This window comes from Papaver somniferum, chromosome 1 (genome assembly GCF_003573695.1).
Source record: "Papaver somniferum cultivar HN1 chromosome 1, ASM357369v1, whole genome shotgun sequence".
Classification (NCBI taxonomy): Eukaryota; Viridiplantae; Streptophyta; class Magnoliopsida; order Ranunculales; family Papaveraceae; genus Papaver; species Papaver somniferum.
This window is the reverse complement of record NC_039358.1, coordinates 217,647,031-217,666,804: the sequence shown is the minus strand read 5'-3', so window position 1 is coordinate 217,666,804 and position 19,774 is coordinate 217,647,031. Positions and strand designations below refer to the sequence as shown.

Here is a 19,774-nt window from a genome sequence, read left to right as displayed (position 1 = left end):
CCTGTGAGAATCTGACCTAGCGAAATTATGATTGATTGATAATCACAGTACTGATTAGATAAAAGTTTGACAGAAAGAATTGATTTGGCATTTTCACCAGGAATGGTAGAGAGTGTGAAACCTTTATCAGCAAGATCTTTTTGGACATCTTTTAAATTCTTCTCATGTCTATGACTACTTGGAGCCATATTTGAATATAGAGTATGGGAATGAATAAAAAGTAAGAAGATTGAAGGGGGAAAAATTACAGTAGCAGAACTTGCAGAAGAATAACAGAGTTGCAGAGATGAGAGAATAAAAAGAGAAGAGAAAGTAAAAAGAAAATGGAAAGAAGAGTATATAAAGGAGATTTTTTTTACTCGAAGAAATAAACATCATTAAGACGAAAAGACGTGAGCGGTTGAAAAGCAGCGGTTACAAAAGACGTGTCAAGAAACAAATGGAAGAAAGAATACGTGTGATAAATGCAGAATATGAAGAGAAGAACAGCTGCGGCATTTCTCACATCATTCTCTACTTTGCAGAGAAGATATGAGAAGAGGCAAGATGTAGGATCAGAATCTCGCAACGATAATGTCTCAACGAAATTATCAACTACACAACACAACAGCATCGCAGAACAATTTCAGAAATGATACGACAAACGACGTCAGCTAGAATCACGAGAAAGATGTGATAGTTCTGCGAAAATTAGAAAGTTTGCGAATTAACATTTGTAAGGTTGCGAGAATGTCGCAAACCATTCCCGAAAATAAAGGACAGATTAGCTGTCATCCACTATGTATTTCCTTATAAATAGTCGTTCAAGTTGTAAAGAAAAGGGAGAGATCTTTTTGAGTAAGAAACAAGTAAATAGGAGAGAGAAAGTCTAGAGCAGAGGTCATTCTTGATTCCTTTATCTTTTCTTGTAAGAACATTCAAAGATTGATCAATAAAATTAAGAGTGTAAACCTAAAAATGAGTTGAGTAATAATGAAATCATATGAGGGGTGTAATGTAGGATTTCCTGCAACTACAACTATAATGAAAAATTGCAAAGAAAAAATTCAAGCAATACAGAATTTTTGCAAAATAGATTGAGAACAATTTATTGTTCGAAATATTGCATTTGCATATTAAGTTCATAATGAGATGTTAAGTTAGTTCGCAAACTGATGTCAAGCTAGTCGACTTTGAGAGTTTTCTGGATGTCTTATATCTCGATGCACGAGCTGATTTATGTAGTTAGCGAACTGGTTGATTTTAAGAGTTTCCTGATAACCTTTTATATTCAAGTAGACAAACTATTTCGGAAATTTCACGAACTTGTGCAATACAAAGAACTGATCATGAGTTACGAGACGACTATTTGTTCACAAACTGTTTTGGATCACTTCTGCTATATACCAAATTCACGACTTGTTTGTTTCGCTCGAGCTTTTGTAGGTTTAGTCATCGTTATATAGAAGAATCGGTGATCATTTGATTTTTAGTATCGGCGATTAATGATGATTATTTCGTTTCGAAAAGTAAACTAGGAAAAAAATCTCCTCAATCGGTAAAGAAGGAGAAGAGTTTTGAGTTTTGATAATGAAAATGAAACGCAATTGAATTATATTTAAGTTCAGTGAAAGGGTAAAATAGATATTTACTCACTATTAGGATATCTCATAGCCATTGATCGAATGGGTATAAATTAGTAGCCCCAATTATTTTGGAGCAATCTTCAAAATGGCCAAGATATTTTAACTTGAGGGGTTTGACAATTCAAATACTTTAGAGTGCCTCAAAAGAAGACCTGTTATGATGTTTGGATTTAAAAAGCAGGAGCGCTTCCGCTTCTTTAGAAACAGAAGTCGATTCCAAAAACCAAAAACAAAAATAATTATTTTTATTTCGAAAATTCATTCTTACAAGAAATAACAATTATTTTTTACTTTTAGAAATCGAAAATGTACATTTTTGTGAGTGTATCAAACACCCTCTAAAAAAAACTTAAAAGAAGATGAAGTAGGAACGTATGGTCATACTATGTTCTTTTAACCTTTGGAAACGCCGGGCCCATGCAGGATACATGTGGCTCGTGGAATCAAGAAAAGAAATTAAAACAAAAAACAGAAGAAACGATAGGTTTTAGGAAGAAGAAAAAGAGTACGGAAGATTATCTAGAAAATTTGATCCTCTAACAATGACCTTTTGACCTGGTGCTGGATATTCTCTTTTAGCGTGAAAGTGAATCAAAAGTAGTGCTCTTATTGATCACATCAAAATGAGTTTCCGAAAATTTTAAAAAAAAAATCGGTTTAGAGTATATTGTTTATCAAATAGCATCCGTTTTTTTTATATATTACGCATGTAATGAAACTATTCTCCTTAAACTACTTTAAAGAATTACTAAAATCTTAGAAGTCTTTCGGCTCACAAACCATACTGTTCCAACTCCACATATCCTTAGACAAGATGCTTATCTATCTTTTATTTGTTGCTTCACTTTCTATTCCTCCTCCTAGAGAGATGCTGATTCCTCCTCTTCCTCTACAAACCTCATAAACAATACCTTTTCTCCTTTTCTGACATCCTAGAAACTATGCTTTTCAAAGGTAAACTTTAAATTTACTTTGGAAGTAAGAAAAAACCTCACCAAAACGAGGAACTACTGCGCTAATCGATAACATTATCGGGATAATGATAGGACACTACTTAGAAAGCAAACATTCTTAATATTCCGGTTCTTTTTACTCTCACATAACGAGTGGGATTTTTTGTCCAAGGAATCCAGTACTAGTGCTGCCTTACTTTTATGAAAGTGAATGTGATCCTTTCTGAATCCAGTATTTCTTCTAGTGCACTAGTTCCATCATGTTTCCCTGTGCTTCGGTATATATATAGGCCAGCCACACAAAGGCTAAGCGAGGACAAGGTTAAACAGTGTGTTGATCCAAAGCTAAAGGGAGAGTACCCTCCTAAAGGAGTCTGGGTTGATTTCATATGCATAGATTTTCTACTTTCGGTTGGAGATTTCAATGTTTAAGATCAATGAATGACGGGGTTAGATTTGAATAGTTAGATTTAAGATCAATCATCCATTAAGCGGCACTTGCGGTTGTCCTGTCTGTGCTTTATCTCATTTGCACCCCAAAGTCAGTTATTGTATTCTAATGGGAAAAAATCGTTTGTTCAATTCAGTCCATGTAATATTGCACTATTCAGTTAGATTTACTGGTTTCTTTCTTGCTCAAGTAGATTATTTTGTTCATTTTGGGATTGGTGTTACAGAATTTATGAGCATTCAGTGTCAGTGTATCCTAAATCGAGAGTCTTGCTTTCAGAACCAGGACTAACGGTACAAGCTAGAAGCAGATCAAAGTTATATAGTTATATGGGGTTAATCTAGAGTCACTGTCCATTGTCCAGCGACTTCATACCAGAGTATGAAGAATGCCCAAGTGGCAATTAATTGGATTCATTTTCATGTACGACCAAATTAAATAGCAGTCGCATAATGGTAATGGAGCACTAGTCACCAACTTTTTCATCCGTTTGCCTGAAAATAAATTTTGATTGGTCATGATAGGTTTCTTTCTGTTAACTAATTCTAATTTTTGTTTGTTAATCCGTGACAGTGCATTTAATTGTTCGGCCACTAAAGCAGGACCCAAAAGACCACGTCACCGGAGGAGAGGCTGTAGCTGCTTGAGGAAGTTATATGGGCACGGGAGATGTCTCCAACAAAATTCTACACAGACAAGAGAATGCAAGAGTTCACGCAAAGGAAAATGGCATCCATAGAATTTCGCAACAATCAGCTATACATGGATACCTTGCCCTGTTCTTGCAGTTACTAAGCTCATAGTAGACAAATCAAAATGTAAGACAAAATCCTCTAAATAATTCTAATTCTTATACTATCATGCATTTAACAGAAGGTAGTCCTACTAAACTACTACAACTCAACAGTCTAGCTTCTTTAGAATATATGGTCCTCTAATTACCAAAAAAGCAAAGAACAGAAGAAAAAGAAAGAAAAGAAGAGAATATGGGGCAAGCTACATTACAAACACAAGCAAAAGACACTTCAATATAGAAACAACACAAAGCCCCCCACATAGAGACATGGAGGGAGGATGTGTAAAATTAAACGATATAGAGCAATCATCACTAGCAAGCAACATTGAAATTGAAAATTAAACAACCACCATCTATGAGAACAAAACTTAGATTGTACATCATCCTTCAAAGGAGCAGATTTCCATGGAGATTTGAAATCACAACCTTGTCATGAGATGAGTTCTAACGAATTGCGCTAAGCACATAGTAGAATTAATAGAGTGCTTTTTTATTGTTATCTATACTATTATATGGATAGATTTATTCATATAAACCACCCCTCATACTATTATATGGATAGATTTATTCATATAAACCATCCCTCACATATATATTTTGATCAATCTATATAGAAATAGTAGTATATAAAGTATTAGTGCCGTTCTTAATCTTCTTGGTAAGATACTAAGATATCTTACTTTGTTTCATGATCCCCTTAGGATATATCTTCTCATCTTCTACGGCCTCCGGAGCCACTCTCCCTCTGGCAGTTGAAGTATACAGCAGCAACAGGCAGTCCGAGATTGTGAATTTCAGCAAAATCTCGTGTGTTGAAATTTTGACGCCACCCTGGAGCATACACAGTTTGACGACCAAGTTGACGGAATAACACGTAAACAAATCGGTGAATCCCCACAGTTGGTCTAGGTGCTTCGTAAGTTACGATTTCCTGTCCTGTAAAAGCATAAAAGCAACACGATCAGATTTAGACGAGTCAATTAAATAAAACGCCATCATCATAAAGCATGAAGTGTCTGTAAAAAGGTTATAAGCCCTTTTTTCACCAATCAGGAGAAATTCAAGTTTTCTCCGATAAGAAGTTTAAGTTACTGTGAAGAGCTATATTTAGCTTGGCCAAGTGTCACAACCAACGGGCAGAATTAGTGTTCATTAAAGCTGGCAAGTGCAGCAAAAATGACTAGGTGACAGAAATGATCCTAATAAGGACTGAATGAAATGAAAAGTATACATCATGATGATAAGTCGGACAATTGTAGTACGGGTACACTTTGGAACAGGCAATCAGTCTCAAACCTTATTGTAGTACCGTTGTTGTTTTTTAGTATTCTGATAAACGCGAAACCTACTCCATTGAAAAGAAAGACTGACGAGAAAATGTTTTCCGTTTTTACATGAAAGGAATCAGTGAGTCAGGTCCTTTTGTCATGTTTAATGGGGTCTCAGCTGGACCTACAGACCTACTAAAATTCAATAGCTTTTGTTGGGGCTTTTTTGATTCTTACCAAGTATCCGATACATAATAAAACAGATATCCTTGTGAAAAGGAGTCAAACTTCTTGATCAAATTTTAGGAGGAGAAGAGCTTGGGACCATATCACCTTTCAAATTTTAGGAGGAAGGAGAGTTTGGGACCATATCACTTTTCTCGTGAAAAAAAAAAAGCATTTTTTCTCTTTTTTAAAAAAAAATATAACTCTGAGATCTGAATTTGACTCGCCTGGAACAAGATGTCAGATCATTATTTTATTGTTCTGTTTTTCTGATGTTTGACTAGAGGTGTTTGAGTAGGATATCATTTTGGCATGACCTAATTAAGTAATAGTACTAATTAAATGTAAATCTGTTTGAATTAAAAGGAAGAAAAAAAAACACCTTTTACTCTGACATGATGGAAAATAGGTTGAAAAAATATTAGTAAAAAGATTGTTGATAAATCCATCATTTAGTTTTTCAAATATGAAGTTTCTAAAAAATCAACACCCGAACCGTCAAAATAATGAAAATGAAAAAAAGAATTATGCAATTTTCATGAAAATGTATATAAAATTATAGTATTTTAGAAGTCAGTTGGCAAACGAAAGACGAGTATAAGGCACAGCCCCTGACCTGAATATAGGCATACAATCTAAGTTGATGCACTGAAAACAACTCCGAGTTAGAATCAGAGGAATTTGTGCTTTTGTCCAACTATTTGTTTTGGAAAAGAGCAAAAGGGAAAAGGAAAAATGAAGCAGAAAAAGTGCAAGTGGTTGTGTGTTTTTGCACTGCCAACCTAGACAAATTTTAAAAAGATACATCTCTTTTTGCTTTTGGAATATTGAAGAAGTTTAGATTGCAATGGATTTCTTTTTTCATGGGTTTACTTTACGTACCATAAGTTGCTCCTGTTGTTCCCGGGATATCAGTAACCAACCTAAAATCCATCAAACAAATCATCATGAGACTCAAATAATAGTGCCATTATTAATGAAAAACATTTTTATTTCAAAATAAAATAAAATGGAAACCAGTGCAAACTCAAAAAGTTAAAAATAAAATGGGGTTGTTGGTACTCAGGCTATTGATATGAGTTGCAAAAAGTATTTTAAATTTGAAATGGGTACTCCAAAAAGTTGAAACAAGTTCTTTGGTCACTCTTATCTTACAGTCCATCATGTACTAATCAAACTGATGCAATAAATAATGGAAGAAAAAAAATGAAATCCATTTAAATTTGGCTAGAAGTTGCAAACTCAAGAAATCAAACCAAAATCACATAAGAGAGAAGAAAAGGAAAACTTGGACAGCGTTTTTGGTGCCATGAGATTGGAACTCAAGTAATTGAAATACTTGAGTTTTACAGCCAAAAGGTGATCACCCTCTCTGGCTGACTCTTATAGATAGTGTACTTGCGAGATTGATGCAACCTCAACTGCTCAAGAGACACACACACCTCAACGATTTGTCAAGTTTTGCTTGCTTTATGACATGACAAAGTACTACTGCTTGCTACTGGACATGCTCTCTTTTCCAAACAATTATTTTCTATTCTAAACTGCTAGCATGACAACGTGCATGATGAGACTACGAGTAGAACGTACCAGTGTAGATATTCTCTTAAACTAGGATCACTTGGGCTAGGTGCATCAGGGTCTACCATAACCTGCAATTAAAGTAACATGTAGTTAGTATCCATTTGATTAAACAACTCGTAAAACTAAAAGACTAATTAAATTAGCAAAAGCAAAAGCAGAAACAGAAAGAGATCATGAGATTCAAACTAAAAAGGTCTATACACTTAATGCTCATGCATCCGTATGTAACCACAAAGTGCTTATTTAGGATTCATGAAGCTCTGATATGAGAGTTCGTTCAGAAAGAGATAAGAAGAGTAACCACTATACCAGAGTGTAAAAGGTCCTCATGTCATCACCACCAATTTCAACTCTAGGTTGACTAACAACAGCAGAAGGTTTGAGTTCACAGCCATTAGTGACATCCTTTGAAGTGTAGGATATCCTAATTGGTATTGATCTATTAAAGGGGTCTAATACATCCCCTACTACCCTCCCTACAACCAATGGATCTCTTGGTCTTGGCATCTCTTTCTTATCAAGCTGCTAGCTAAAGAGAAGAACAAAGAGAGAGATCTAGTAAAATGAAGGTGTTGAACGGAATGCTAGCTAGTGATTTTGCAAGTATATATTTGTTGCAAAATGATATGGATAGATCACTATGTAGCTAAGCTATATATAGGCAAGATACATTTGGAGGGTGGCATCATAATTCTCAAATTTCATCTTACTTTCTTCTACTTTCTTCAGTAATGAAAATGTTTAGAATCTATCTACTTTGCCTTGATGCATGATGTACAAAAAACTCTAGGTTATAAGCTAATAGAAGTTCTATATGTGGTGTGCATCTTCTTCCCTCTCTTAATCTAGTGGTCCTCCGACTAACACAAGGCACAAGCCATATATATTCTGATTCAGCATTATATATTGCTGCTTTCTGATTGGTTTGAGATCAAAAATCCCATGTCTAGAGCATCCATGTGGAACCATAGATTCACATATCCATTTCTCTCCTCTCCTTTTGCCACTTGGCGTCTAGTAACTCGGCAACTAGTATGCTTTCTTCTTTATCCCAACAACAATTGGATTTACTAGGTTGATAACGCATTCTACGTCATTGCCAATATTTCTTGACTGCATCATCCTCTTCCCTGTTATGGTCATCTAATAGTATACAGTTTGGCAATGCAGTAATACAAAATAGTGCAAACAGCAGGGCTCTATAGTGTAACATGAATTATTGCCAAGCAGGTTATGTGTGAGTATAAATTCTCATAGTCAATATGCGTGTAGGAAAGCATATATTAGCCACCCAAAAAAATTGACCACCAGACGGGTGCACGAAAAGAGCAGCCGAGAAGAGCTTTCCCAATTTGTTTTAATTATAGTGAATAATAGAGAGATGTGGACCCAGTAAGTTAAGTTTATGCGTACCCATGAATTAAAAGATGAACTCGTAGAATATAAAAATAAACTTGTGCACTGTTATATGTTAAGTAAGACTGTATATTTCCTACCTTTTTATTCGGTGGTACATGCGTTGGAGGTAGTAGTTTTATAAAAACGTTGAGCCAAATTTGAATTGACTAGGTTTTTTATAAATATATCTCCACTTTCCAACTAATGCACCACTCAATAAAAAAGTGGGTAATCCCAGTATTTGGTGCACAAAGTTGCACTCATAAGTTCTATAGGCAATGGCAGTAACAAACATGCTAACTATTGCTGGCGGTCTCATAACTTCGTAAGCAAAAACATTAGCCCATGTGCTGCAAAATCGCAGAATTCTTCTCCCACTGTATCTTTTCATGCTAATCTAAACGTCATCTCCAGGAATCAAAGAAGAGAAGTAGAACATTTTCCACACTACTAATTAGTCACTTTTCTCTGTGTATAGAGACCAAAACCATATGCTGGCAGACAATTATGCTGTCAAATTGTTCCCTATGCTACTATAAACAGGCCAACATTGATTTAGACACCCAATTGATCTTAGCAACTAAAGAGAATCCTTCTAAGCTCTATATATTGGAATTCACACACCTTTTCATGTTTTCATACTCCAGCAAACCAGCACACTTAAAAAGTTACCATTTAAAAATCTGGAGACCAGAGCCCATATTAGCAAATCAAACAAAGATTTATCCCACAAGTAAAAAGGAGTTGGACTCTAACTACTTGCCAAGTCAGTGAATCCTCGGGCATGGGTTCTTGCCAACACAAAACCTTTATAGCTTGAGAATTTGGGGCAACGCAACCCATGGACACCCGATGAGATGTAAAATTGTTGAGGTCTAAAAGGATCCATAAAGAAAGTTGGACTCATAAAAAGGATCTTTCTGGAAAACAAAAAGGAATAAAAGAGCCTGGCAAAGTAAATCCAATTCTATTAGTCGGATTATATAGAACGAGTGAAAATAAAACAATCTCTCAAAAAAATTCAGATAATTCATGAATCTTCCGGACGAATTAGAATAACGTCTTGGAAAAATTATTCACAAACAGGAAAGAAAGAAAAAAAATAGAGGATCTAGCTGATAGAAAAAGTACGATTTGGCAACTTGGATAAACTTTGGGAAGCCATTCTATCATTGGAATAGGTAATGGGATAAATTGAGACCCAGCTTTCTCTAACGCAAAATGTTGCTCAGGATAAACACTCAGTCAATCTGGCATTAAGAGATAGAGTAAGGGCCAGCCTAGACGCCATACATGCAATCTTTGTGTGGAGCCACAATTTCGAAGCGGACACCAAACCCAAATATGCATTATGCATAGATTTTTATCTCACATTAAGCCATCCAAAAGTCAGTGATGAGCATGGACAGAATTCATGGAATACTCCGTCAAACTAGTAATGATATTTTGACCTGAGAGTTGTGAAAAAAAAATTGCAATTACTTCTTAGAGTGATTTGAAAACAGATCTAAAAGAAAGAACAGTTTTGGATGGTGAAGTAGGACTGTATGGTCATCAGATTATGTTCTATAACCTTTGGGGGGGGACAAACCCACGCAGGATACATGTGGCTCGTGGAATCTAGAAAAGAAATGAAAACAAAAACAGAGGAAATGATAGGTTTTAGGAATAGTTAAAAAGAGTACGAAAGATCATTTAGAAAACGGATCCTTTTAATTGATCCTTTTAGGAACAATGACCTTTTGACCGGTGCTAGATATTCTCTTTCAGCATAAAAATGAATCAAAAGTAGTGCACCTATTGGTACATTCTCTTCATGTATCTTTTTTTCCTTGGGCCATATATTTTTCCCTAAAGCGTTAACAAGTCATCATCTCGTCACAAGATTTTTAATAGGTATTCACATTTGACCCAAAGATATTACTGTAAATCATAACACGTTGTCCAATTGGAAGAAGTGAAAGGCTCAACTGATGACACTCGACCATTTAGGGAAAACTGGCTTGTCAACTCGCATCTACTTCCAACTTTCTATGCGCTGGGGAAGGCAGTCCACTTGTGTGGTTCGCTGGAAAACTTATTCAGACCAAATAAGACTAAAGATAAAATCGAAAAAAGGAAGCTCCTATTCACCTGCGCTACTGACAATGAGGCATATTAACAAGTTATGATCTCGTCACAACATAGTATCTTCATAGTTTATAGTGGGTTCCTACGTAGACACTCTACGGGAGAAAATATACTCCGTTGACACTAGCAAGCAAGTGGTTGTCAAATGGCGTGTTTTTCATCATTTTATTGTTGCCGGAACCATTTTTGTTACTATTACTAGATACCTGACCAATTCAACTGACAGAATTTCTACAGATTTTTTTTCTTCCATATCTAATCATGCTATGCACCTAATGGATTATGTTAATGAAACGATTCTCCTTAAACAACTTTATAGAATTAGCAAAATCACAGAACCCTTTCGGCTCACAAACCATATTCCAACTCCACGTCCATAGGCAAGATGCTTTTCCTATCTTTTGTTTTACTTCGCTTTCTATTCCTCCTATTTCTATCCACAGAGAGATGCTGATTCTTCCTCTTCCTCTACAAACCTCATAAGTACCTTTTCTCCTTTTTTTGATATCCTAGTCCTAGAAACTATACTTTCCAATGGTAACCTTAAAAATTCACATGAATTAGAAGTAATTTTATTTACCATGACAAAATCACCAAAAAGAGGGATAAGTACTGTGCTAATCGATAACATTATCAGGATAATGACATGACACTACTTAGAAAACATTCTTTGCCGGTTCTTGCTCGGCCATTTATTCTCAAATAATTTTAGAGAGATAAAGAGTGGGTTTTTGTCTAAGGAATCTAGTACTACTAGTGCTGTCTAAGATAACTATCAAATAACCTCTGCCTTACATAGTATTTAACAAGTTCAACTTCTCCTCTCAAGTATGATAATATATTTGAGAGTGAGTACGTGAATCCAATTTTTCTTCTAGAAGTGAGACATGCCTTATATTTACTACTAATTGGCACCTATGTGGCTCACTATTGGCCTGAATAAGGGTGATCTGGAAACTTCCATGGGAAGGTGTTGCACATAAAGACTAGAATATCATAAATGACTAACCCACCCAAAGAAAACCCGAGATTTTTCCCATGACCAACTGTTGGCTGTAAAGAAAACTGACATCACCAAATGGTTTAGAAATATAAACAGTAACCAGAAGAAAAATACCTCAGCACGAGTCTTGGTCCCCCACTGAAACAAAGTCATCGGAAACCCACTAAATTTGTGAAGCCCACCATGAACGGCCCACTAAAGAAATCGATATCACCAGAGGTCCATTCCAAGTATTGAAGCTCGCCATGAACCTGGCTCCCAGTAAACAAGCCGTATAAAGCACCTAAAGTCCATTAACAATGGGCCTCCGAGTTAGAAATGCTAGATAATATAATACCACAATCAATCAATAGTGCAAAAAAGATAAATAATGACCTAAAGAAAAAGAGAATGTTCTGTTTTAAAGCTGCAAACTAGGTTGGACTCTGAGACAAAGCTAAAGCCTAGAATCTGAGAGCATAATGCTGTCTTCCACCAGCCAAGAATATGAGCCTAGCACATGATTTCATTTTTCATAAACTTCTAACAGGCTCAAAGTTGAAGAAGTTATGATTTCAAGCCCAGCTACTTATTTATAATATTTATAAGTTTGGGCTAAAGCTGGGCATTCGTGAAGCCGTACCTAAACCCCAAGGTAGTTTCCCAGCAAGGACGAAAGATCTCATCGCCCTAGCCCAAACTGGTCTTTGATACTGAGCCGACTGGTCTCATATCTACTGATCGCATCGTCAAAGAAAGGATGCCCCTGACCAGTGTGTAAAAACCATACGGTATTTGGTCTTCAAACGCAATTCCACCAAAACGAATCAAATGGGAGAAGCTTAAGCTGTCACTGAGTCCAGAGATCTTCCCTTCCGAGAAGGCCTTGTTTACTATTCCAGAGACTTGGCATTGAAATATATTGGAACAAACTCGATGGTTAACGCATGTATGCCATACATATTGGACCAGTGATCTTGTAGTTGCTGGACGTACTACCTTAGAAGGGTTCATCTGTCCTTGAACCAGGCTCACAGAAAACCATCATTTTGTACTTCGCACTTCGAAAATAAGAAACAAAGTAACTGAATAAACTCTAAAACTTGGCCCTCACTGCAAAGAATCTGTGCCCGAATACTTGTGCTAATGAAAACCTGAGAATTTTCCATATTTCAACAGAAATCCCACCCTGTGAACCGCTAGCATATGAGCATCCAAGATATAAACATAAATCAAAGTAGCAGAATCCATTTTGAGAGAAATTTTATAGACTACTATAAGATTCAGAATCAACCAACAACTGTACATTTAGAATCAGAGAAAGAAGTGAGGGAGAGAAGTAGATCTTTAACAGGCTTCTATGGCGAATGTATGGAATTAGTGTAGGTTGAAAATTGATATAGTCGTCGCTATATATTCTTCGGAGGAACTTAGAATAGAGAGACAACAATAGAGGTCCACTCCACTGTCAACCCCATACACTAGTGAGGAGTCATCTGTCCCACCACCTTTATTCTTTTTGATCTTTTAACCAATAGTTGGGCTGTAATCTACTTTCTACAAAATCATTGTACCCACGACTATTTTTTGCTCTATTCGTTTCCTTAAAAAGCTTGTGGTCCTATAGCACATAAAACATTTACACTCATATATACCCAAAAGATACAGACACAGCAACTAGCAGAGAGAGAGAGAAAGAGAAGTTTCACTGACTAGTTTGGAACAAAATATTTTCACCAGATCTAAAATTCGCAGAAGATCAGAATAGTTACCTGTGATTGGGGAGGAGTAGCATCAAGGACTTTTTTCAGGCACCTTCACCATATATCCATCCCGCAACTTGACTTCTTGCTTTTTTGACCGGTCAAATCACCCACTGTCCTTAAATGAACTCTTCTCCCATTGACCTTGTCCGTATCGTTGTTGTTACCACTTGCAGAGATGCTTCCATCTAAAAACCTCAGAAGATGCATTAGAATTTTCTGAGATTTCTTTACGGCTGGATAACAACTAGAAACTCAAAACTAAAATCATAAAAAATCATGTCAGAGCCCACTCACTCAGAGTCTGAGAAAGGTTCAAACATTAAATAATCTTTGAGAGAGAGTGACGCAATATTCTTCACCAACTTGTATACCAAATAGCCAATAAATATTCTAAAACCAAGTTCTAATTTTTACATAATTCAAAATGTTCCACGTCTTGCAGAGGTTAAAAGAGAAATAAACACAACATCAGTGGACACAGAAAGTTGAAACTATCAGAACGGCAATGTTTTATCAACTAATTTACACGCATCAAGATAAATAAGTACTATGGGCTACACCTAAGTTTAGGAAGCCTGTATACAGAAAAGGCACAAATGACATTTTATTAAGGTTTTTAAGAAGACTTCGCCTTCTTATGAACTCTGAGAAGATTCAGGAGAAACCTTCGATGCAGATACACTCTTGAAACCCATCATTTTGTTAAGAGCATTAACATAGGCCCTGACACTGGAGACAACAATATCCATCCCTGCCCCAGTTCCACTGAAAAAAAGTAATAATTCACTGTTACCATTACTGCGTGTTGGATTCTAGAATTCACACAAAACACTCCCTAATACATCTTGATATCTTTCATATATTCTGTAGTCCACACTACATTATTGCTGCTAGGCACATGCTTCCTATTAAATGTAAAACAAAAAGGCCTGAGGAAGGCAATTATACAAAGTAACAATTATTACTAAGGTTGCAAACCTGAAAGTGCGATGGACAGTTTCTCCAGTAATAGCATTGGTGGAAGTGTGGCCGTTTTCTCCACGTATTACAACACGGGTGGAAGCTATTGCATCAATGCCTTCTGTAACTGAGCTCATGGAGTACTCGAGGAGCATTACGGGTACCTGCAGAAAAATGAAAAAAGAAACAGATATTCAGAAGCAGGTGTGTATTAAATACCAGAGTGCAGTTAGCCAAGAAGCACAGTTTTTGAATTTTAAACCAACAATTTGCAGCTGAACTTTGCAAAGATGGGTCCGTTGTGGACCTATTTAAAGTTGATTTCACCTTAGCGCTGATATATCAATGACCTTAATAGGAATAACTAAATTTTAGGGCGAACCTTAACAATGAGATCAATGGCTTTGTAAGCTGCATCAACTGGACCTGTTCCAACAGAACAAGCAACATGCTCCACTCCATCAGCAGCGCCGATTAGCTTAACAGTTGCTGTAGAAAGGCCAAGGGTTCCACATGTGACCTGTGTATTTTGATCCACCAGTAATGAGTTTAATTGTTCTTCACAAAACCAGCGGTAAGCTTTTGGTAGACAATTGAAAATCCATAGTAGGCTACGTATAAACCTGCATATCCCCAACAGACCATACAACTTGCGGCTGGAAAACTTCATCAGAGACCAATGCCTCTATGTCACCATCAGATAAGTTCTACAAAAGCAACAGTTGTATCAATTAAAGAACACAAATAATACGTCGAAATCCAGAAGTCATTTATAGGTTGTCTGGAAAATTTCATCCTCGAGCATATAAACAATTGCTCAGAGAATGACAAAGCAAAAGCAACAACTTGCTCATAAACATTGGAAAAATCTGAAATATGAAGCTTCATACAGAAATATGTTTATTAGTGTACGATTAAAAATCAGGATCCATAATTTGAATTGCGGAGACATACAAAACTAATAAGCAAAAGGGAAAGCCAGAATCCATGGTAGATACATCAGACCATTGAAAATGATATTCTCACATAAGTTTATTCACAAGAAAGAAACTCAGACACAATTCCAAACTCAAGACTGTTGTAACCTAAATGTAATAAACCTAGAAGACAGTTACAAACAAGTAGGAACTACCCTTATGAACTCATGCCAGTTTAAAGATTCTACAACAACAGACTTCAAAGCGCAATGAAGGTGATATTGTTTGATGAGAGAAGATAAGATGTTTTGCAATGAAAGTCATCATGATTATCTTACCTTTTTCTTCTCAGCAACTGCTTTGAAACGCCAAAAGACATCATCAAGTTCCTTACCATCCAACTCATAGCCTAGCTGAAACAGGCAGTAACCCAAAACAGTGTAAAGCATTTTACGTTGATTTGAACTGACAAGTTCTAAAGTTGTGGTTCCCCTCATATATGACATTATTAGACAACTTTATTAAAAAGGGAAAAAATAAATCGCCCAAACCATAAATCCTAAACAGTGAGAAAAAGATATACCTCCAAAAGGCGAGACTTCAAAGCATGCCTTCCACTGTAGTTAAAAGTCAATAAGAAAAAAATTATGAGAAAATAAATGAAAAAGGGAAAAGATAAAAGATAAATTTCAAACGTAAAACCCTCTCCAAGATATATACTAGACAGTTGTGTTTAGATTCTAAGGGTGATATTGTTTATTAAGTTAGTTTATATACATAATACATCCTATTGTACACCACATCCTGAAGAAACTGATCTTCTGAGTCATGTTCTTCAAAAAAAGGAAACTTTTGACTGACTAGATTACTGGACAGAGAAAACTTACAACTACGAGTAGCACTATGGTAAAGAAGAAAAAAAAATACATACCTCAACCTCCCAAGAACTATACCAGATTCATTAGACCGAGATAAACCAACATCCTCAGGAGACATGATCTCATATGTACCTTTAAATTTAAGCATTCCATCCTGGAAAAGTGGAATCATTGAGATTAAATCTTAAATTATCCGGTTCGAACGAGGGGGTCTTGAGAAGGAAATCAAAAATGTCAAACAAACAAATAAGCAGTTACAAGGTACATAAAATAATAAACAACCTGGTGGATACCACTTTCATGAGCAAACGCATTAGCTCCGACAATAGCCTTGTGAGGCTGTACAGACATTCCTGTATATTCTGCCACCTAAATGAGAGATAAGGTGATTAGAAAAGTTTCATTTTAAAAGGATGATATGAAGAATGTTGGCAAATCCTGGAGGGAACAAACTCGAAATATTGGAAAAACAGCATAAATATTAACCATCAATAGATGTATTAGAGATTACCATCTTGCTTGCCATGACAATGTGTCTGGTGTTGATTCCAGTGTACAGTCCTGCTAATTGCTCATCCCCTCGACATTTTATTGACATCACAACCTGCATAGCGTGATGAATTAATGACATGATTGAAAGACTATATTTTGGCAGAGGATACCAGTTTTTACGCTTCTTTAATTTCACTAGTCAATTTAGTTTTTTTTGCTTCACCGAGAGACCAACTAATAACATTACACTTGCACCATAACCTGTTGTTTTATGATAAATTATAAATAACTATTTACATTACAGCAGCTTGGAAACTTTATGAATAAATTCAAACCTCCTCCAAAGAAGCATTTCCGGCTCTTTCCCCGATTCCATTAATAGTTACCTCCACTTGCCTTGCACCTGCATTGGCCCCCTGGATTTAGATAATCGTACAAGTGAGTGCACATTGCTCTAGCCAAATTTTCAAACCAAAAAAGAAGAAGAATCGACAGAAAAGAAAATCACATACCGCCAAAGTGTTAGCAGTAGAAAGACCTAGATCATTCTGGCAATGCGTCGAGATAACCACATTCTCTATTCCAGGAGTATTCGATTTGATATCACTAATCAACTTTCCAAATTCACTTGGCAAAGTATAACCAACAGTATCTGGGATGTTGAGGGTCGTCGCACCAGCTTTAATAACCTCTCCAAGAACTTGATAAAGAAATTCCCTATCAGATCTGATGTAAAAACAAAAGAATCACGTTACAAACTAATACCTATGTCTTTGCTAAGCAATCAGCAGAAATTCAACAGTAAATAGAATAACTGATCAAAAACAATAAAATGTACAGTCAAAGATAGAACCAACACACGAAACTCATTCTACCTATATCCATCTCAACCTAATTTACCACCAGTCTGCAACCTCAACCGAGGTCAAAATTCCCTGCCTTGAGATAACCACATTCTTTATCCCAACATATGCATGTTGTTATAAGAACAAAAAAACGACATTCAGAATGTTACTGGAAAACACTAAACTATTAAAGCATGAAATGTTTTGTTTACTTATACAAATCCTTGAAGATAATCACCCATTTGCCCAACAACCATAGCCTCATACAAATCTAACTACACTGTAGCATCAAATTTTCTCCACTTTCAATTGCAGAAAATTCATAAACACAGATACAAGAAAAAAAATCCGAAAACCACACATTCCACATTGTTCACATGTCTATGACAATAAATAACACTGAAATAAATAATCATTTTCCATCAAATTATCAGTAAAATGAAATGAAAAAATTGACTTACCTTCCGGCATCTTCAGGACTAAATTCGACATCCTCACAGCCCAAACTCCTAGCATAAGCAACCATTTCTGTAGCAATAGCACAAACTTGTTCTCTAGATTTCCTCAATTTATATTTCAAATGAATCTCACTAGTAGCAATAAAAGTATGAATTCTCGGCTTCTTCGCATACTTGACAGCTTCCCAGGCAGTATCAATATCATTCTTATTACATCTAGCTAATCCACAAATCACAGGTACATGACCATCACTATCAACAGCATTCCCAACTTCTTTCGCAATAAGTTTAACAGATTCAGCATCATCTTTAGACGAAGCTGGAAATCCAGCTTCAATTATATCAACACCAAGTTTCGCCAATTGCCTCGCTACATCAAGTTTTTCCTTACTAGTCATTGTTGCTCCTGGCGATTGTTCGCCGTCTCTCAATGTTGTGTCGAAAATCCGTACATAATTTGGATCTGAGATTTTGTTTGGTATGTATTCTGGACGAATATGTTTTGTCGTTGTTGTTGCTGAACCTGAAGATGAAGCCGAAGAAGGTGAGATTGAACATTTGATTGATTTGAAAGAAGACGATTGTTGGGATTTTAGGGATTTAGATGAAGGGGAGAAGAAAGAAGTAGGGATTCTAGGGTTTACGGAAGTGAAGGTTTTGGGGGTGGGAAAGGTGATGTTAGGGTTCATGAAAACGGCAGCCATGGATGAAACAGAGAAGAAGAGAAAGAGTTTGAAAGGGTTTAGTGAGAGTGGGTAGAATTTGACAGATAAAACCAAGAAATGTGGCTGGTGGGGCTAATAAATACCATGGGCCAAAGTTTGGACCATGGATTGTCAGAACCCAGAACCCATAATGTGCACCAGCTACTGCGGGTGCTGCCCAAGTGGTGCTAGCTAGTGACATTTTAGGGCAATGAAATGAATGCCTTGATCACCATTTAGCAGAATTAATTAGGATAAGCTCATATAAAATCTTTGCTATTTATTGCTACTAAATATGACCCAATGAATTAAATTCTGGTGAATCTTTGTTAGCATTTACTGCTAAATATGATATCCATGAATTAAAGTCCAGTGAAAAAATCAAAGATAGCCTTTTTTTTTTTTTTTGGTCAATCAACATATTTCAATTCATTCAAATCAAAATACCGATTACATGATTGCTTACAAGAATATCAAAAACACCAAAATACAAGATAATTGTGTCCCTAATACAATTAAAGATATCAATTACAAGTATATCGCAAAGAGAAAGAGCCATAAACCGTAAATATACCAACTTTTGTTTATGTAGGAGGAAAGAATGATGGTTTTTTCCGGAATCAATTCCGACCGTTTGATCTGATTTTTTTCTTCTTTGATAAGAGATGCTCCTAAAAGAAAGGAGTACTTTGTCCATAATCTTGTATAATCAAACGAACCCGGATGCCCTAAATCTCTTCGATTAAAGAAAGATCCAAAGCAATATCTTGTTGAATGATTGATGTTTTTGAATCGAGAATAGCAAGCCACGATCCAGCCATGAAGATTTGAAAAAATCGCCCGCAAAGCGAAGAGACAATCGCCCAAAATGACGAAGAAAAATCGCCCCAAATGGCGAAAAAATACAAAGATAGCCTTCTGGTGAAAAGGTTGTCTATGTGCAACTGAAATCCGACAAGGCCCGCGATAAATTTTTAGATCAAATCACAAAGCTAGCAAGCAAATGTAATTTGCCCACCTAAACTTGGATTATTTTTTTTTGAAAGAGTTCTTTGGGGCATAGACGCCTAAATTAGATGTGTAACTGATTAAAAGTGTGATTTCAGAATTAAAATTATGTGTTTAAGAAAGAAAATACAAAAATAAATATGTAGAGAATATAAAATTTAGTGGTTTAAACAAGATTTATCTGTTGAAACTCTCATAACATAAAATGTATGTATGTAAAGGTGATTAAACCAAATTTCTGAAAAATCTCCAAGAAGCGAGAGTCAGCCTTCAAAGGGAACGGATGTTGTTCTAGAGAACATAGTTAGTCTGTCAAGGCAATGTTCGTATTTGC

The 19,774-nt window shown here is 36.0% G+C and overlaps 2 protein-coding genes across 2 annotated transcripts; both read right to left on the bottom strand.

Moving 5' to 3' along the window:
- Positions 1-4,030: 4,030 nt before the first annotated feature.
- On the bottom strand, positions 4,031-7,709 carry LOC113316021 (protein HEADING DATE 3A-like). The gene is made up of 4 exons (XM_026564255.1): positions 7,212-7,709; positions 6,909-6,970; positions 6,201-6,241; positions 4,031-4,761 (listed from the first exon to the last, which is right to left on the bottom strand). The coding sequence occupies exons 1-4, from the start codon at positions 7,407-7,409 to the stop codon at positions 4,538-4,540; spliced, it is 525 nt and encodes a 174-aa protein (XP_026420040.1). The 5' UTR covers positions 7,410-7,709; the 3' UTR covers positions 4,031-4,537.
- Positions 7,710-13,519: 5,810 nt separating this feature from the next.
- Positions 13,520-18,482, bottom strand: LOC113316014 (2-isopropylmalate synthase A-like). Its single transcript, XM_026564251.1, has 12 exons — positions 17,732-18,482; positions 16,938-17,151; positions 16,761-16,841; positions 16,445-16,537; positions 16,216-16,302; positions 15,987-16,087; positions 15,639-15,672; positions 15,394-15,468; positions 14,762-14,845; positions 14,521-14,658; positions 14,157-14,302; positions 13,520-13,943 (listed from the first exon to the last, which is right to left on the bottom strand). Exons 1-12 carry the CDS (start codon positions 18,430-18,432, stop codon positions 13,814-13,816), a joined length of 1,884 nt encoding a protein of 627 aa, XP_026420036.1. The 5' UTR covers positions 18,433-18,482; the 3' UTR covers positions 13,520-13,813.
- Positions 18,483-19,774: the final 1,292 nt, after the last annotated feature.